The sequence below is a fragment of the Danio rerio genome, chromosome 16 (assembly GCF_049306965.1).
Source record: "Danio rerio strain Tuebingen ecotype United States chromosome 16, GRCz12tu, whole genome shotgun sequence".
Taxonomy (NCBI): domain Eukaryota; kingdom Metazoa; phylum Chordata; class Actinopteri; order Cypriniformes; family Danionidae; genus Danio; species Danio rerio.
In genome coordinates this window covers 25955532-25974672 of record NC_133191.1, presented here as the reverse complement: position 1 = coordinate 25974672, position 19141 = coordinate 25955532, and the positions used below count along the sequence as shown (strand labels likewise).

At 33.5% G+C, this 19141-nt stretch overlaps 2 protein-coding genes across 2 annotated transcripts; both read left to right on the top strand.

Annotated features, from left to right (window-relative positions):
- Positions 1-7773: 7773 nt before the first annotated feature.
- Positions 7774-10791, top strand: pon2 (paraoxonase 2). The gene is made up of 9 exons (NM_212734.1): positions 7774-7879; positions 8017-8087; positions 8516-8568; positions 8728-8893; positions 9091-9217; positions 9306-9506; positions 9627-9708; positions 9859-9987; positions 10577-10791. Exons 1-9 carry the CDS (start codon positions 7803-7805, stop codon positions 10736-10738), a joined length of 1068 nt encoding a protein of 355 aa, NP_997899.1. The 5' UTR covers positions 7774-7802; the 3' UTR covers positions 10739-10791.
- Positions 10792-12032: 1241 nt separating this feature from the next.
- On the top strand, positions 12033-18421 carry pon3.1 (paraoxonase 3, tandem duplicate 1). Its single transcript, NM_001024417.2, has 9 exons — positions 12033-12146; positions 12318-12388; positions 14176-14231; positions 14332-14497; positions 14710-14836; positions 14950-15150; positions 15271-15352; positions 17909-18037; positions 18216-18421. Exons 1-9 carry the CDS (start codon positions 12070-12072, stop codon positions 18375-18377), a joined length of 1071 nt encoding a protein of 356 aa, NP_001019588.2. The 5' UTR covers positions 12033-12069; the 3' UTR covers positions 18378-18421.
- The last annotated feature ends 720 nt before the right edge of the window (positions 18422-19141 follow it).

Below are 19141 nucleotides of genomic sequence, written 5' to 3'. Positions count from 1 at the left end.
AAACACCCATACACTACTGCATTCACACACATGCACTACGGCCAATTTAGCTTACCCAATTCACCTAATTGCTCATGTCTTTCCACGTGTGAGGAAAACCGAGGCACCCGTAGGAACGCCAACACAGGGAGAACATGCAAACTCCACATAGAAATGCCAACTGACCCAGCCAAGTCTCAGCACTTAGCACTGTCACCTTACAGCAAGAAGGTCACCGGTTCGAGCCCCGGATGGGTCAGTTTGCATTTCTGTGTGGAGTTTGCCTGTTCTTCCCATGTTAGCGTGGGTTTTCTCCGGGTGCTCTGCTTTCCTCCACAGTCCAAAGGCGTGCGCTATGGGTAAAATAAATAAACTAAATTGGCCGTAGTGTATGTGTGTGTGAATGAGTGTATATGGATGTTTCCCAGTACTGGGTTGCAGCTGAAAGGGCATCCACTGTGTAAAACATATGCTGGATAAGTTGGCGGTTCATTCCCTGTGGCGACCCCTGATGAATAAAGGGACTAAGAAAAATGAATAAATAAATATTTTAATACTTATAATTATGAAATAATTTATAATTATTTTTTTCTATTGTATTTTTATTTCTATGAAAAAATTCTATGAAATCACAGTAAATTATCCAAATTTTATTAAGAATTTTTTTTTAAATTGAAAAATTTATTAATTTCAAGTTTCCACAGATCGCTATCCATTGTGGCCTCCCATTCCCTAATTCTGAAAACCTATGGCTTACAGAATAGCATAAAATATGGTCATTGCTTTGCATGTGTTACTACATTGCACACTAAGGGCTCTCACATAATTAACTGCTAAAGTGTATTATTACAAGCATCTATCAATAGTTGGCATTAATCCAACTACAATATGTCTGAATGTAAAACTATGCTGTTAAAGTAAATAATATTTTCATGTGAACAACATTTATTCAGAACTGTGAAGAGACTTTCACAAGCAAAATTAGAACGCAGGCCATACTGAGCTCGCCTGGTAAGAGGAGCTATTTCTGCAATACTCCAGTTTGTTTCCATGGGGAATGAGTCTATTTTCTACATTGTCACATGTCCTCCCATCAGATATGCATTCTGTAACCTATTTCAGGGCAAAGCCCGGTATTTTTGGTGCAAGTTGAGGGGACACAACAGACAGAAACAGTTTTTTCATGCATCTGCAATTTTAAGATTTTGGTCTTTTTGGCTTTCCATAAACTGTTTTAGTGTGTGTTGTCTCTCTCTCTCTCTCTCTCTCTCTCTCTCTCTCTCTCTCTCTCTCTATCTCTCTCTCTCTCAATTCAATTCAATTCAATATTCAATTCAATAATTGCTTTATTGGCATGACAAATGTTACAAATGTATTGCCAAAGCAGTTATAAAGTTTACATAAAAAGTAACATACATATATAATAATATAAAACAGTATACAGTAAATAGTAGTAAAAAAAGAGGTGATATTTATATATAATAATTAAATACAATTTTAACAATACATCATATTATTCAATATATCACATTAATATTCAATATATTATATTATTATTCAACATATCATATTATTCATACAAATCAATACAAAAATAGATCAGGATAAACTGTACTTTTAACAATCAACAATCAATCTCTCTCTCTCTCTCTCTCTCTCTCTCTTTCTCTCTCTCTCTCTCTCTCTTTCTCTCTCTCTCTCTGTGTGTGTGTAATGTAAAGAAAGCATCAAAATATATTTTTAAAGGCTTCGTTTGTCACACTATATCAGTTTGTTTTCAATTGCAATATAAGTATGTTTTAGTAGGCCACTTTCTCAAAAATATTTATTTTTCTTCTGCTTTGCATCATAAATCTCCTTATTTATCAGCAGGGATGGGAGGTATTTATGATACATGTATTTCAAATACGTACTTTAAATACAAAATAATATTTTGTAATTTGTATTTGATGGGGTTTATGAAAGTGGGTTAATATTTTTGTATCAAAATACTTTAATGTCTTGTATTTTTGTATTTTTAAAAAACTGTTAAAAACTTTCTAAGAAGTCTGCACGATGACATCAAAAAAATGTGGCCTTTGCTTGGAGTATGGCTGGAAATTATGCATCACACATGAAGAAAATAACAGACAATGGGTTAATTCGGAAGCAAGTCAAAATAAGACAGGAAAATGAAAACAACATAAAGTCCTACAAAACTGTATGCCAGTAGCTGATCTGCAAGTGCTCTTTGCAGACTGGTCAAAAACATCCAACTTTTCCAAGTTTCATGGCAGCAAAAACATTTAAAGAGTATGAAAAAAAAAGAAAAAAACATGATTTATGGAAATGACTGAAACTGGAGATTTTAGTAGATTTCAAAAATCATGATTTTACATTTTTATGGATTTTAATTGCAATAAATAAATAAATAAATAAATCAACTAAATTTATTTAATAAGTAACAACTTTTTTATATATCACCCTTCTAAAATATAACACTGTTAAGAGATGGTGGCAAATTTCACAATAGATAAAGATGTAGAGAGAGATATAGTACTACTTATGTTAACTCATTACCTGTATTAAATGGTTTTTAAACTCATTAAAGAGATCATCTTCAAGGCAGGACTTTCTGTATGAAATTTGTTCAAAATCTATACTAAAATCAAAGAGAAAAGCAAATGTTACATTTGTATGAATACCTCCTCATGTACAGTAGAAGTCAATGAAGTGCAGAGAAGGGATTGATTGAATAGGCATGTTGATGGAAGGTTTGCGAAGAAATGTAATGCTCCCTTGTAAAAGTATTTTGTAGCATTTTCAAAATACAAAAAATACAGTATTTTATTTTAATACATTTGTGGCTGCTGTATTTAGTAGTTTATTTTGATACACTTAAAATGGAGGTATTTGGTATTTTATTTCAAAATACATTTCAATGTATTTTTGCCCATCCCTGTTTAGCAGCAGTATACAACAACCTACAGTTTTATTAAAATCTTAATCTGAGGAAGGTGTATATATAAATAAGAATTTAAATTTTGATTTAATCGAGTGTTCAGATTTTTGTGCGAGAGATTTATGCAAATTGGGGCATATTTAATTAAATCAAACCTACTTTGCATATTTAAACATAACATTTTAGAAAACCTGTTTTTTTTTACGTTATAGTTTTTAAAGCAACACTCCACTTTCTTTTGGAAATAGGCTCATTTTACTTGTCACCTAGAGTCAAAAATGTGACCATTATTGCAATCCATTTAGCTTATCTCCGGCTTAGCTTAACTTAGCACAAATCATTGAATCAGACCATTAGCAATTTGCTTTTAAAAAAAATCTTGATAATTTTTCTATTTAGAACTCAACATTGGGCGAAGCAGTGGCGCAGTAGGTAGGGCTGTCGACTCACAGCAAGAAAGTTGTTGGGTTGCAGGTTGGAACCTCGGCTCAGTTGGCGTTTCTGTGTGGAGTTTGCATGTTCTCCTTGCATTTGCGTGGGTTTTCTCCGGGTGCTCCGGTTTCCCCCACAGTCCAAAGACATGCGGTAAAGGTGAATTGGGTTGGCTAAATTGTCAGTAGTGTATGAGTGTGTATGTGAATGTGTGTGTGGATGTTTCCCAGAGATAACTAAAAACTAAAAGGGCATCCGCTGGGTAAAAAATAACATGCTGGATAAGTTGGCGGTTCATTCCGCTGTGGCGACACCAGATTAATAAAGGGACTAAGCCGACAAAAAAAAATGAAAGGAAATGAACTCAACATTTCTGTAGTTACATAGTGTACTAAGACCAGAAATCCCAATCTGGTGTAATAATCAAGGGACATTGCTTTCGTACATGGCTGCAGCAGGCGCAAGGATAAGCTTCCTTGATTATCATGCCAGAATGAGAGAGTTCCTACTTTGAAGCCATATTGTCCTTCTAGAAAATTATAACTTTTCAATTTTCATTGATCTTAGTACAGACTGTAACTACAGAAAGTTTAGCTTTAAATAGCAAAAAATGTCAAAAAATCCTTTTTCAATTTTTTCATTTTTCTAATGGTCTAATCTGATTCAATGGTTTATGCTGAGCTAAGCTAAATATACTCCCACAAGACCCAGAGCTTGGCTGACAGATTAATAATGGTTGTAATCAACTGTTTAAGACAGCTTCAATCAACTGTTAACTCTAGAGGACTTGTAAGCCTATAAAAACAGAGGAGTGTTCCTTTAATTTAATCAGTCAACCGTGGGAGTATGTCAAAAACTGTTTTTAAAACCCTATATATACATTTTTTAACCCTATAGGAAGCTCTTGTGCAATCAGTGTGCTCACAAATGCAACAGCGGTTTTGAACAGTTTTGAACGAATATGAACAGTGATTGTCGAATTTGTTGCATAACTGGTAAGGCAGGTATTTCAGTTTTCTTAAATCCCCACCCCAGTATAGCCCTTCTAGCATGACAGTTCAAAAAGACCGTCACTCATTAATGAGTAAAGCCGAAGCTTCATCTGCCATGGTTCGTTCACTCCCAAGTGCATACATCAGTGCAATGAAGAGAAAAATATGCAGAGAAAAATGTTAGTGAATCACAGGTAAAATGCCACAGTCTTTGCAAAGGGTGTGTTGATGTGCTTTCAATGTGAAATATGCTCTTGCAGCTTGCCATTGTCAAACACAAACACAGTTTACTTAAAGGTATTTTACAAAAAAACAATTGACACCACAGAATGACACATTTTAGTACTCTGTAAATCATGGTAATTAACAGTAGATCTGTAGCTTGTGATTCGTAGGAGTTTTTTTTTTTGTTTATTTTTGCTTTTGAAGTGAATTATGGAATCATGATCTTTGCTTTGACACTTCTTGATGTTGACACTTTTACTTTAAAGTGACTATGAATGACACTTTAATTAGTTTGAAAATACTGGGGTTGTCGTAAATTATAGTATAAAAACAGGGTTAAAGCTGCCATTTTGAGATTAAGTATATCAGTATAATTTTTTTATTCATATATATCACTATTATTTTAGTATCTTGCAACAGATAAGACATTGTAAATTAATTATACTGGATTGCTTTAATGTAACTGACATAAAAGCATTTTGATTTGCTGCAAAAGTATTATTTTTCATGTTTAATTGCATATTTTGAATTTAGATCCGGCGGTTCATTCCACTGTGGAGACCCTAGATTAATAAAGGGACTAAGCTGAAAAGAAAATGAATGAATGGATGAATGAATGAATGAATGAATGAATGCATGAATGAATGAATGAATGAATGAATGAATGAATGAATGAATGACTTTAGATCCTTTATATTAGCCCTGATGTAGTATTTTATTAATTTTTAAAAATGTTGTACATGTATTGAAATCTGTTCATTTTAAATGAAGAACTACATGGCACCAAGAAAGTATGTTACAAGGATAAAAAAACAAGGATACAAGGATTTAAAAATACAGGATAGTTGAAATACGTCACAATTAAAATGTGCTGTTGATTATCATCATGGAGATATAATAATATTACAAATAATGTTCATGCTTTACTTCTTACCACCTCTTAGGATCTAGCCAGAGGAATTAATTGTGGTTTACCTGTGTATTTTTAAAGAAATGCTGACTAGTTAAATGACCTGAAACCTTTATAGTTAGGTTTTAACCAAAAATATGCTAATTAAAAATTTATGATAGGCATGTTATTTCATTCATTCATTGCATTTTCTTTTTGACTTTATTAGTCAATAGTTGTATTAGTCCCTTTATTATTCAGGGGTGCCACAGTGGAATGAATCGGCATTCTATCCACCATATGTTTTACGCAGCTGATGCCCTTCCAGCTGCAACCTAGTACTGGGAAACATCCACACACTCATTCAAACACATACACTACAGACAATTTAGCTTGCTCAATTCACCTATAGAGCATGTCTTGTGGGGGAAACCGTAACACCCAGAGGAAACCAGCGAACACAGGGAGTACATGCAAACTACACACATAAATGCCAGCTGACCCAGCCGAGGCTCGAACCAGCAACCTTCTTGCTGTGAGGCGATTGTGCTACCCATTGTGCCACAGTGTCACCCGGCATGTTATTTGTCAACTACAATTTAATGCTGTTCTGTATATCAATAAGCAGTGAGCAGTTACATCATGATAATAAATGTTGCACCCTAAAGCAGAGAGATGTACTATAATAGAAGAATGTGATTAATGGTTTTAAAGGAATTCAGCATTCATAATGCCTTTATTTAGATCATATAGGTCTCAAACTCGATTCTTTAAGGGCCACAGCTCTGCAGTTTTAGTCCAACCCTAATCAAACACTTCTGATCCAAATAATCAAGGTGTTCAAGACTTCTATACTATTATGCAGGTGTGAGTTGGAGGTTGTTGAAGCTAAACTACACAAAGCTGCTGCTCTTCAGAAATTGAGTTTTAGACCATTAATTTAGATCACCAACCCAGCAGAAATACTGGTAAAATCTTATTAGAAATTATGATATTTTGCAACATTGTTATACTTAGATTTAAAGAATTCTGATCAAAATTACACATATGTTTAATATTCTACATCGACTATAATTTTTTGCTCCAAACACACCACACGGTTATATAAACTTAAAGCACTGCTAATGCACAAGGAACACACATTTTATTTGTATTGCTAATTCAATCGTTTTTGCCATTTGTATGTAAGGATTTGATTTAGATCTAACATAACCAGGCTTTATGTTTTGTGTAACGTGTGAATGCTATAAAAAATAGGTATGCAACAGTGCCCACTACTGGCCAATAGATGCTACTACAGTAAGAACCTGAGACAAAATAGTACACTATATCGCTTAATCAAAGCTATTGGATGCTTAGAATAAAACATCATTCTCTTGGCACTCATTTAATCGTCTGTAAAAAAAATAAATAAATACAAAATAATACAAAATAATTCAAAAAGCAATCTTATTGGCTGTTGTTACCATTCAAATATTTGCTCTTAACCCAATATTTTTTTTTCTAATGAAGCCTTTTCAAACTCACAGACCTCTGACTTATTCATACAAAAGATTAATACATAACTTCTGCATGAAAGGAGACATCTCAAGGTTGGTTTGCATGTTAAGTGCGTAATTAAGAGAGGATAAAGGCAAAACACAGAGGCACGTCTCTGAATGGGGTCACTGCCAAAATACATGTTAATGAAGAAAATGCAACTGGGTCAACTGTGTGAATTAACAAAGTAAAACTTCAAATGAAGCACTTTAGAGGGGGTGGACTTTGAAACAGTGTGTTGCCAAATCTCCTAATATTACTGATATTAACAAGAAAAATAAGTAAAATTACATCAATAACTATAGATAATTCTAGATAGATTTTATTATTATATTTGACAATTCCAGAACTGCAACTTACAAATAAATATGCTTCCGTTGGTGTAATATGTATACATTAATAATACACCCCCCCCCCCACACACACACACACATGTCACTTTGAATATGAGTTGCACGTACCAAAGATGTTTACTATTAAGTATATTTTAAGTTTTTAAAATTAAATTAAAACATTTCAGATTTAATTTTAAAATATGCAGTTTGGACAGTAGATGGTGATATTTGGCAGCTGTGATTTGGGCTATGTTCAATAGACGTTATGCTATTTTGCCACATATTTGGGATAAATATCTGTATGGTATGTATGCCAAGTTAAGATTAATTCCTGGAACGATACTCTCAAAAACAAGAGCCCCTTGTGGATTATATTTGTAGATTGTCAGTTATTTCAAAAGTAAGTAAAGCGTACAATGAGCGGACATGGCAACACTGATGGTGTTTGTGCGCTGGACTTTCAGACAGTTATGGGCACGTTAGCTTTTCTCTCGCTTGCGGTTGTCGCTTTTGCAGTTTTGATAGGAGAAAGACTCATTTCATTAAGGTTTGTTCATCCGTCCTATTTATATAGCGACTTGTTCCAACATTTGTGGCTATGCATATTAGTTCATTTGTGCATAACTATTGCACATGACCACAATCGTGTCAGTGTTTTGCTCAGCCTTTTTGTCTTCTCCACAGGCATGTAGCGCTTTCCTACAGAGAACTAACCCAGAACTATCTTCCTAACTGCAATTTTATAGAGGGCATAGGTTAGTATTGCCTTCACTTGAGGTCATGATTCATTTCCTTGTTTTTACTGATGAACTAAACCGAATGCTGTGTAAAATAATATACATTTTTAGGTTCATGTAATGTAAAGTTTCATTGGCAGTGAAGGTTTTGTTCTTAATGGCCACTTGTGTATACACTAAATATGGACACACATATAAACAAATACCAGCATTGGGATAATTTTTTTCAATCAAGTTTAAATGACAACTGTCAGCTGAAGAATTGGGCTTGTTCATATTAGACCCTCCTATGAATTACCACCCAGCATTTTTAGAGTGTAAATTTGACACTGCAAATTAATGTTGTGATGATCTGTGTGTATTATGCAAAACATATATTTCATGTGTTGTACTATATCATATAACATTTGAACATAATATGTTATACACTTAATGTGTTTGAACAGATTTTGGGGCTGAAGATATCACCATACTTGATGGATTGGCCTTTCTTAGTACTGTATGTAAATTAATTAATCTGTAATTTATTGGGCCACTGATGATGTCTCCATAAAAGTACTTATTTGATTTAATATCAATTTTGCTAAAAGCACATTGTTAAATTGCCAAACTGTACAAGTGTAGATTTTACTGTTGACGGAAAATGAATTCTGCATAGGGCTTGAAGTATCCTGGTGTACCATCCTACTCAGAAGACCCAGGAAAGATCTACACACTGAACCTGTTGGACTCTGAACAAAAAATTAAAGTACTACACATCAGGGGAGACTTTGACAAAGACTCCTTTAATCCACATGGAATCAGTGTGTACACAGATGATAAAGGTTTGTCTTTATATTAAATTACTTTATTATTTAAAGTTTTAAGTTACATTTTCTTTTTGAATTGCATCTACACTTGACGCATGCATACAGTAAGTTTATATCTACCCTCAACAGAAATAGTTATTGCAAATGTTCAAATTGATTGATTGTGATATAACTTAATTGTATGTCAATTCTTCCTCTCTCTTTCTTCACAGATGGTGCAATATACCTGTTTGTTGTTAATCATCCTCAAGGCAAAAGTCAAGTGGAGATTTTCAGATTTTTGGAGAATGAAAATGCTCTTGAATACTTAAAGACCATTAGGCATGAGCTCCTGCACAAGTATGTGCTTTTTAAAACTACAATATTTGTGTAACCATAAAACTAATCTGAAATTAAAGTTCATTTTTATTGTGTGTGTATTTGTTAGCGTGAATGATATAGTGGCTGTGGGGACTGAAAGCTTTTATGCCACCAATGATCATTACTTCACCAATGACATTCTGAAGATTGTGGAGCCATTTCTCTCTTTGCCGTGGTGTGATGTGGTTTATTACAGTCCTGAGACTGTGCAAGTTGTGGCAGGAGGATTCTTATCTGCCAACGGCATAAACATCTCCCCTGACAAAAGGCAGGTTGCAGAAAAAAAGATTTGTACTGTTTAAAGTACAAAGTAATAAAAGATTGTCAATGCATTTGTCATGCAATTATGCGTTTCATATGCAATTAATACAATAATGTTTCATTTCAGACACTTGTATGTATCACATATTCTGAAGCACACAATTGCTGTCTTGGAAATACAGAAAAACACTGTATTGTCTCATGTAAAGGTAAACACAATTGTTTCCACCTATATAGTTATATTTTGTTTACCTCAAATAAAACAATAAATAGTGTAGATCATGCTATATAAGTTAGATAAGTTAAATAATAAAGTTCAGCAATAATTATTGTTATTTCTGCATATTTATTTTTCTTAGGAAATTGATGTGGGGTCTCTCTGTGACAACATTGAGGTGGATCGTGAGACTGGAGATCTGTGGATTGGCTGTCACCCAAACGGTCTCAAATGTGTTTTTCATGATCCAAATGATCCACCTGGTTCTGAGGTGTGTGAATTTATGTAGCATAAAAATATCAGATTTGTAGAGTGCATGCTTGTATGATGTCTGAGACATAACTAGGCTTACATGGAATCTGCGCATACAGAAATCCGTAGATGTGCAGATTTTTAGCCCATTATTGAATCTATTTCTTTACTTGTGTAAATTTATATTTATTCAGTTTTTAAATTAATTTTACTAATTTTATTGCGATATAACTATAGTAATATTAAAATGTTCATATGAATTATTTACAATACAGTTTGTCAAGAAAGATTTTGTCTTTTAGTAAAAATATTATATGAGAGACTTGCTTTGTTTACCAAATAAGTGGATCTAATTGGTTTTGCATTGAAAACATTAAATATAAGTAAAAAATGTATTTATTTTAGATATTAAGTTATTAGTTATGATACTCCTAAAATCATTCTGCGTAAATCTGCAGATTTTTTCCAAATTTTTTTGCAGAATTGGCAAAAAATATCCGCAGATTCTGTCTGGCTCTAGTCATAACATGTTCTTTATCTTTAATTTTATCTGGTCTACTCTACTTCTGAAAAAACCTATAACATCTCCATGTTCTTCTTCTTTATAGGTAATCAGGATTGAGAACATCCTCTCTGAAAAGCCCCAGGTGACTCAGGTGTATTCAGATGACGGCAGTGTTATCATTGCTTCTTCGGTGGCAGCTCCTTATAGAGAAAAACTGCTCATTGGAACAGTTTATCAGAAAGCTCTCATCTGTGACCTTAAATAGTGATATTATGCACTTACATAGGAGAATAAATATTGTCTAAGTTTTTGAAAGAATTTATTGAAATAGGATCTCTTCAGAGAACAGAAATGAAAAACAAGATACTCTAATTCTGAATGGTTTACTGACCTGATATGACTGGAAGTATCAACTTTGTGCTGCAGTGTGACATGCTACTTTTGTATCAAAAAGGCACCACAGAATCTGTTAAATCCAGTGCTAATAAAAATCAAGGACGTGAGGGACAGGCTGGTTGTCTTTACAATGGCACAATAAGATCCTAGATCATGTCACAATGTACAAAACTGTTCTATGGAGTCTTTATCTATTGAAAAAAAAATATCAAAAGACATTTTCATCAGCTGAACAATCAACATGTTGTTAAACAGTACAATTCATTGAATGGTCAATAAACCAATGATTCTTCAACACATTTTTAAGAAGGCCTCATAGATGATCAAAAAATATTTCATTAATTTTCTTTTCAGCTTAGTCCCTTTGTTAATCATGGGTCGCCACAGCGGAATGAACCACCATCTTATCCAGCATGTGTTTTACGCAGCAGATGCCCTTCCAGCCACAACCCAATACTGGAAGCACCCATACAATCTTGCATTCACACACATACAATACCGCCAATTTAGCATACCCAATTCACCTATATCGAATGTCTTTGGACTGTGGGGGAAACCGGAGCACCCAGAGGAAACCCACACGAACACAGGGAGAACATGCAAACTCCACACAGAAATGGCAGCTGAACCAGCCGGGGCTCGAATCAGTTAACCTTCTTGCTCTGAGGCGATAGTGCTACTCACTGGGCCACCGCAATGTCATTTTTTATTTATAAAACTTCATTCGGCTATTTTTCGGCTTAGTCCCTTTATAAATCCAGGGTCGCCACAGCAGAATGAAAATGGAGGAAAAGTGATTAATTTTGTGGACAGTATGTGAAATTAAAAAGTTTGACAACCAATTTTAAGCATGAAAAGTTAAATTCTGTTCAGATCTTTTCTGCTGATCTCGTTGGAATAAATAAAACACGTTTGATGTTTTTTTCCACTTATTGTCATATCTGGCATGCTACAGTAGTTAAATGAGGCATATCTTATAGGCTTTATTCAGTCAACTCGAAGCATAAACTAATATAATTCAAATGATTTCACTTTGGCCAAGCACCACAAAATGTAATTAAAGCTTTAAGCTGAAAAAAAAACTGATCTCACTTGTAGAGATACTGTTGAATTGAGTTTAGTCCAAAGTGCATGTAATGCGAGTACTTGGCAACACTGATAAGAGTTCGTCCTGTTTTGGGTTTGCCAGTGTCAGTCAGTATGGGTAAGTTAGCAGTTCTGTCGTTAGTTGCTGTTGCTCTGGCAGTTTTCATCGGAGAAAGGCTCGGCACACTTAGGTTTGTCGATGTTTATAATCGCATTTAAACAATTAAAAAAAAAGTTTTTTTTTTTACTAAACGCTGTACTGAACTTTGCGACTATTTTTTTGTCACGCCCGCAGAGTAATGGTTCATGCAACAGCAGTGCTCGTGAAGTTAATGGCAATTGAAATCTGATTTTCTCCACAGACATTTAACGCTCTCCCACAGAGAACTAACCAAGAATTACCTTCCTAACTGCCAACTAATTAAGGGCATTGGTAAGTTAGTTAGCCTATTAATCTACATCATTTCCTGATTTAAATTAATTGTTTTGATGTTTTAAACACTGCAATTGAGGAGATTGCAGTGAGGTTTATACAGAATTTGGATATAACCGTGGCGATACATTAGTTTTGTCTAACCACCATATGTCAAGAAAACAACATTTTGATTAGTTTATCATATTTAAATGAATCAAACATCTCCTCATTTGTAGTGCTCTATAATTCTGCTGTTAAATACACACATACAAGAGTTATTTTCATTATTATTATTATTACTATTATTATTATTATGATTAACTTTTAAAGGCTGCACACTTAAAGTACTTTACAGCATAGAGGTAAAGTTGGTATTACATTAGCACATTCGTTCATTTAGAAGTCTCTATATTGTTTACCATGTACTTTGAATATTCGATCAGAATTAGCATTCTAGTGTGGCTTGAAAACAACATTAACACTGTTTATTTGACTGTGAACTATGTTGTACTTTGATAGTCATTTGCTGCTAATATGATTTCGCTATTTAGAGTTTGCAAATAATACTTTTATGAAATTATATTATTAAGGGGAAAGTCTGAATATCCGAATATAAAAGCTACTTTACCTCTATCTTTACAGCCATGTCAGGGATCTTCCTGGAGAAACCACTCCTGAGGTGACCATAAACTAGTGATTTGGGTGCACAGGCCTAGAAGGGCTATTCTCATTTCTTCAGTCTCATTCATCATTCCAAGTGTCCTAGTAGAATTAGAGTATTAGGCGTATTTTTCAACTTTTATGTAATTCTTAATAATAAACCTTGCATGACTTTCAGGATTTTTACTGTCAGAAAAGAGAAATGTATTATGAGTTGTGTGCTCAGTGTTTTCATTAAGATAAAGTCAGAAGCAATTTTTTGTAAACATTGCAAACTGACTTGCTGTGTTTACTATTTTGACCCAAGTAGCCTTTTTAAATATTGTTCTGCATTGTATTATGTTATTAAATTATATGTTTAAGTTAATATTGTAACAAGTCATGTTTGAGTTGGAATAAAGCAAATTAAACATGCAAGTGTCTAAACCGGGAACCTGTGCCATGACTAGCCAGTTAAATTCAACTTAGTTTGCTCTAATTATAAGATTTACGTACCATAAAACTAGCTCAGTTCTATTATTATTTTTTTGAGAAGCATATTTAATTAACAAAAATGTGTTTCTTTGACTTTAATCAAGCAAATTCATAACTAACAGTTTACTGGTAGTATGCATTTACTTATTTAGCAGATGATTTTACCAAAGGTGACTTTCAATTGAGGATAAAAGAAGCACTTCAAATCATCACAGAGTAGCAGTATATTGCAATTTCAAGTCTCATTTTTTTTCTCATTGTGATCATAATGAATCTGTCCTCCAGCTTCTACATATATTAATGTTTACGTGTATAAGTTAAAAATAGTGTTAAAACCATTTAACTAGTAAACACACTATATCTTTTCACTTGTAGTATCATTTAAAATAAGCACAAGTGAAAAACTTTAGTTGTGTACTCAAATGTTTTTCTTTAAAATATACATTAAGGGTATATTTGAGTCAAGCTGTATTTTTAAATATTCTTTTAGATCCAATTATAATATCAAGATTTGAAATTTAAATACCAGGCGAGTTTTGGGCAAGGTTTTGTAGGGATTCGTTATTATAATTTCCGGAATTGACTAAAGTTCACCTAAATTTGAACGCCTACATTTAAAGAATTATTGATGCTGTGGTGATCTGTAATGTATTATTTCTGTGTTTTTACAGAGTTTGGGGCTGAGGACATCACCATTCTTGAAGATGGATTGGCTTTTCTGAGCACTGTATGTCAAAATAACAAAATAATGAATTACTGAGTGTTTTAGAAATGATTTCTCGGTAGAGTTACCAATGTCAACACACTATCAACTGATTTATCCATAGGGCTTGAAGTATCCAGGTTTACCATCTTATTCAGAAGACCCTGGAAAGATCTATACCCTGAATCTGTTGGATTTTAAACCCAAAATCGAATCACTGAGCGTCAAAGGAGACTTTGACAAAGACTCTTTTAATCCACATGGAATCAGCGTGTACATCGATGACAAAGGTTTGCAATTATTTTTTAAATAGTTGTAGACATGAACAAGAACATTTGCATTATTGAATTCAGCATAAACTGTGCTCATATTGCTACTGTTTCATTTATAACACCAACACAAATTTTAAGTAGTTGCAAAGTGGTATTGTGAAATGGATGATTGTTGCACAATTTGTGATCGATGATTATTTATTGGTTGATGAATTCTTCTGTCTTTACAGATGGTGCAATATACCTATTTGTTGTTAATCATCCTCAAGGCAAAAGTCAAGTGGAGATTTTCAGATTTTTTGATCATGAAAATGCCCTTAAACACATCAAAACCATTAAGCATGAACTACTACATAGGTATGTGCTTCAAAAAAAGCAACAACAAAACAATAATAATAATAACACAGCTTTTCTGTAACCATAAAACTAACCAGAAATTAAAAACAGTTTATTATTTGTTTATTTGTTAGTGTGAATGATATAGTGGCTGTGGGAACTGAAAGCTTTTATGCCACCAATGATCATTACTTCACCAATGACATTCTGAAGTCTTTGGAGCTGCTTTTTTCTTTGCCGTGGTGTGATGTGGTTTATTACAGTCCTGAGACTGTGCAGGTTGTGGCAGGAGGATTCTTATCTGCCAACGGCATAAACATCTCTCCTAACAAAAGGTAAGTAGCTGAAAAATATACAATTACCAGTGAAACAAATTAATATAAGGTTATCAATGCAAAAATTGTGGAGTGATGTTATGTTTATGTGTTAATGACACATATAATATTTCATTTCAGGCATCTGTATGTGTCAAATATCATGAAGCACAAAATTACAGTATTGGAAATACAGAAAACCACTGAACTGTCTCACGTAAAGGTAAACTGAAAATGCAAGAATCGTTACATCCTATTTTATCCCATATAGTAAAGGGTGCCCACAGGGTCTTAAAAATTATTAAAAGTTGATAAATCAATGTAGAGAAATTTAAAGCCCTTAAAAAGTCTTAAATGCTATTTTGCAATTTTTAAAATAATTTTTTATTATTCGATGTATGGTTGTATGCTAAAGTTGGCCTGAATTAAATCTATGAATATCAGGATGCTGTGTAGTTTTTGAAATAAATGAAATCCTGCTAGATTTGAAATCACATCACCTTAGAATTATAAGGTTCTATCTGACATAGGTGCCAACATGCTGAATTAGCTAGATTTAATAGATTTGTATTCAGTATATGAATAATGTTTTAGTTTTGGATTAGTTTCTTACATTTAATATTTAGTAAATATACTGTAAGTTAAAATCTCACCAGTGTTTCTGGTTGAAACCTAAAATGGGTTTAAGATTTTAAAATGTATGGAAAGAGTCTTAAAAGGTATTGAATTTCACTTTCTGATTCCTGTATACTGAATACTCTGTAGTAGGTAGGGCTGCACGATTAAAAGAAATTAAATCAAATTTATGATTTAGGCAAAGCTGCGACCATCATGCACATCTTCACATCAGGGAAGCGTGGCTCTTTGATCAGTAGTAAATCTCAGAAGAAGGCCAGAGGGCGCTCTCACACAGAAACTGCAAATACACTGCAACAAAGAGACACAGGAAATTTAAACAGGATTTGACTGCTTTTATTGTTTCATTGTGACTAATAATCACACGACTATGGAATCATCTCTGAGAATTACTTATTTTCGACACTCAAGTTTTGAAGTGAGTTTTGAGTAAAACTATGTCAATGTGTCATTTTCACATTCAGATGCAGCTGCAGCACTGCTTTGAATCAATGAGAAGCAAAGCAAAGCTGTCAAATCACAGATTGAATATAATTTATATTCAATTTCATAATCATGGCTATTAAATCATCTGGAATTTTTACTTAGCTTGTCAGTGAACAATTGCGTCTCTGTAGTAAACGCTCATTCTGAGGCTGTGTGCATACAAACATGGGTATTTTCCAGTGGTGTAAAGTAACAAACTACAAATACTCAAATTACTGTAGTTTTTCCTTAGGAATTGTAATTTACTAAGTTGTTTTTAATAATGTGTACTTTTACTTTACCTTGAGTACATATTTAGTGCAGTGCTGTATTGGTACTTTTTCTCCACTACTTTTCTTCAACTTGAAGACACTACTTTATTTTTTCCTTGTCTATGGGGATTGGCTAAAATAATAAAATAATAATAATTTGCCTCATATTGAACAATTTCAAGACATGTTTGGGAAGTGTCCAGGAAGCTGCTCAAAATCTTTACACGCAATGACTGTTTAGACTGCATGTAACTGATGAGAAGATGGCGGATGTTTACTGTTTGATGACAAATGAAGAGTTCAGATTCAAAAAAACCTAAATGCCGTCTGAAATATTCTCTTAAAATGAGCATTTTTGTCAGCCTCCTATGTTTATGTTCAGTTTTGAAAAGACAAAAAGAACGTAATTGTCACTGTAAAATTACTCCGCCTACATACAGGAGTCGGAAAAAATGCTAATTTTAGAAGAAAATATAGTATGATTTTTAGAAAAACTCACTCTTCAAATATTCTTAATCAAGAACTAAATGCACAACAGAATGTTACGTTTACACATGCCTGCACAAATTGCATGTTAGTTTTTCACAGTGTAATACTCACTACTCCCTACTCTTGAGTACTTTTAAAAAAGGACTACTTTTTACTCATACTTTGAGTAATATTTACAACTGATACATTTACTTGCACTACATTTTTGGGCAGTTAATGGTACTTTTACTTGAGTGATTTTTCAGTACACTTTCCACCACAGATTTTTTTCAAAACTACAGTTTGGCAGTTTCTCCACGCCAAAACGAAAAAACAGGTGACTGAAATCAAACCTTTCTGAAAACTCCAGCTAGGGTTTTTCAGGAACTCCGGTTACAGTGTGGTGGTCTGGCCACTAAACTAGAGTTTTTGCATCATGATGTCAGTATTCATGCTGTTTTCTCTTTTCTGGTTGGCTACCATGACAACACAATACTTTTTTTCACCTCGTGAGTTTTCCACTCAAGTTGAATAATTTGAACTTGCATGTTAGATGCAATTTGAATTTGTATTTGTTTACACGTCTGCATTAATTTTGTATTCAATTTCCTTAAGTGAACAGTGCTATCAGTGCATTTTTGCATCTTCAAGTAGACTGAGATTTAAAAAATGTAAATAAATAAGAAGGGGAAAAACTATTTTCATAAAATACTAGTGTAAGTGTGGACATGGCCTAAAAACAGGGGCAGGAGATGTACTGCTGATTTACAGAACTGGTTTTACAGACAAAATGCACATGAAAATTACATTTGATTAATTTTGCAGCCCTTATTGTTTTTATTCTTAGAATTGTATGTTTGTTGGATAACAACCAGATACAATAAGTTCTTAGATGTTTTGTTTGTTATTAATATTAATACTTTACTTTTCTCACTCAGGAAGTTGATGTGGGATCACTCTGTGATAACATTGAGGTGGATCGTGAGTCTGGAGATTTGTGGCTGGGCTGTCATCCAAATGCTTTCAAATTCTTTCTTTGTGATCCAAATGATCCGGCTGGCTCTGAGGTGTGTGAATATGTAGCAAGCATAATGCTTTAGCCAAATTTATTACACCCAAGGTCAAATTTGAGGAGCTGACATGTTAGAATCATTAGTTGCTATCCTGTTCTTTTCTTACTATTTTTTGAGCCTTAACTATTAAGTTAAAAAATCTATAACATGTGCTTGCTTTTATACTGTATAGGTAATCAAGATTGAGAACATCCTCTCTGAAAAGCCTAGAGTGACTCAGGTGTATTCAGATGACGGAAGTGTGATCATCGGCTCATCAGTGGCGGCTCCATATAGAGGAAAACTGCTCATCGGAACAGTTTATCAGAAAGCTCTTATCTGTGACCTTAAATAGTGATACTTACAAATGAACATTAATAATAAAAATTCTTTGAAAGAATTTGTCTAAATCACTTCATTTCAATTTCAGTATATCAGCAGTAAGTAAAATCTGTACACATTAAGTGATTAAAAAAAATAAAAAAACGATACAAACAAACCATGTTAAGCACATCAGATTAGATGGCATGTTAAATTACATTAATTGCAAGAATACACTTTCAGTCTTTACAATGGCACTAGATCCTTCATGATGCAAATTTCACAGCTGACAACTTTCTTTAGTCACTTTTCTAACTTCTAAACTTGGAGCAAATTTTGTATCACTGTTTGTAAAATCCATTTATCAGATGTCAGACAACAGTACTTTCCACTGAATGCATTGTACTTTTTGCCCAGACAGCTCTTGTCAAAAATTAAACACATTACCAGAATGTGTCTAAGGCCACACAATGACTTAAAATTAATAAAAACTAACAATGACTTAAACTAACATGAAAATCTAAACCAAAATAACTAGAAAAAAGAAAATATATTGTAGATGGTAACCATATGGCACATATTCCCTTGTCTAACTTCTTTTCAATATGAATAACAAATGCTGTTTAATTGTGTCTTGGAGGTTTATTCAGAAAACATAGAATAATACAATAAAAACATAATCTGTATACTGGCCAAGAAACAAAGTTTCCTTCGATTTAAAGATAAGACATGCAAGAAGTGTAGTCCAAAAGAGCGTAAAATGCGAGCACATGGCAACACTGATAAATGTTCGGTGTT

What these genes read in the sequence shown, in the direction of transcription:
- pon2 (NM_212734.1), top strand. Translation starts at nt 7,803, where the DNA reads ATGGGCACGTTAGCTTTTCTCTCGCTTGCGGTTGTCGCTTTTGCAGTT. An exon ending in CAATTTTATAGAGGGCATAG is followed by an intron (nt 8,088 to 8,515) that starts GTTAGTATTGCC and finishes GTGTTTGAACAG; the next exon opens with ATTTTGGGGCTGAAGATATC. An exon ending in CTGTATTGTCTCATGTAAAG is followed by an intron (nt 9,709 to 9,858) that starts GTAAACACAATT and finishes TATTTTTCTTAG; the next exon opens with GAAATTGATGTGGGGTCTCT.
- pon3.1 (NM_001024417.2), top strand. Translation starts at nt 12,070, where the DNA reads ATGGGTAAGTTAGCAGTTCTGTCGTTAGTTGCTGTTGCTCTGGCAGTT. An exon ending in AACATCTCTCCTAACAAAAG is followed by an intron (nt 15,151 to 15,270) that starts GTAAGTAGCTGA and finishes ATTTCATTTCAG; the next exon opens with GCATCTGTATGTGTCAAATA. An exon ending in ATGATCCGGCTGGCTCTGAG is followed by an intron (nt 18,038 to 18,215) that starts GTGTGTGAATAT and finishes TATACTGTATAG; the next exon opens with GTAATCAAGATTGAGAACAT.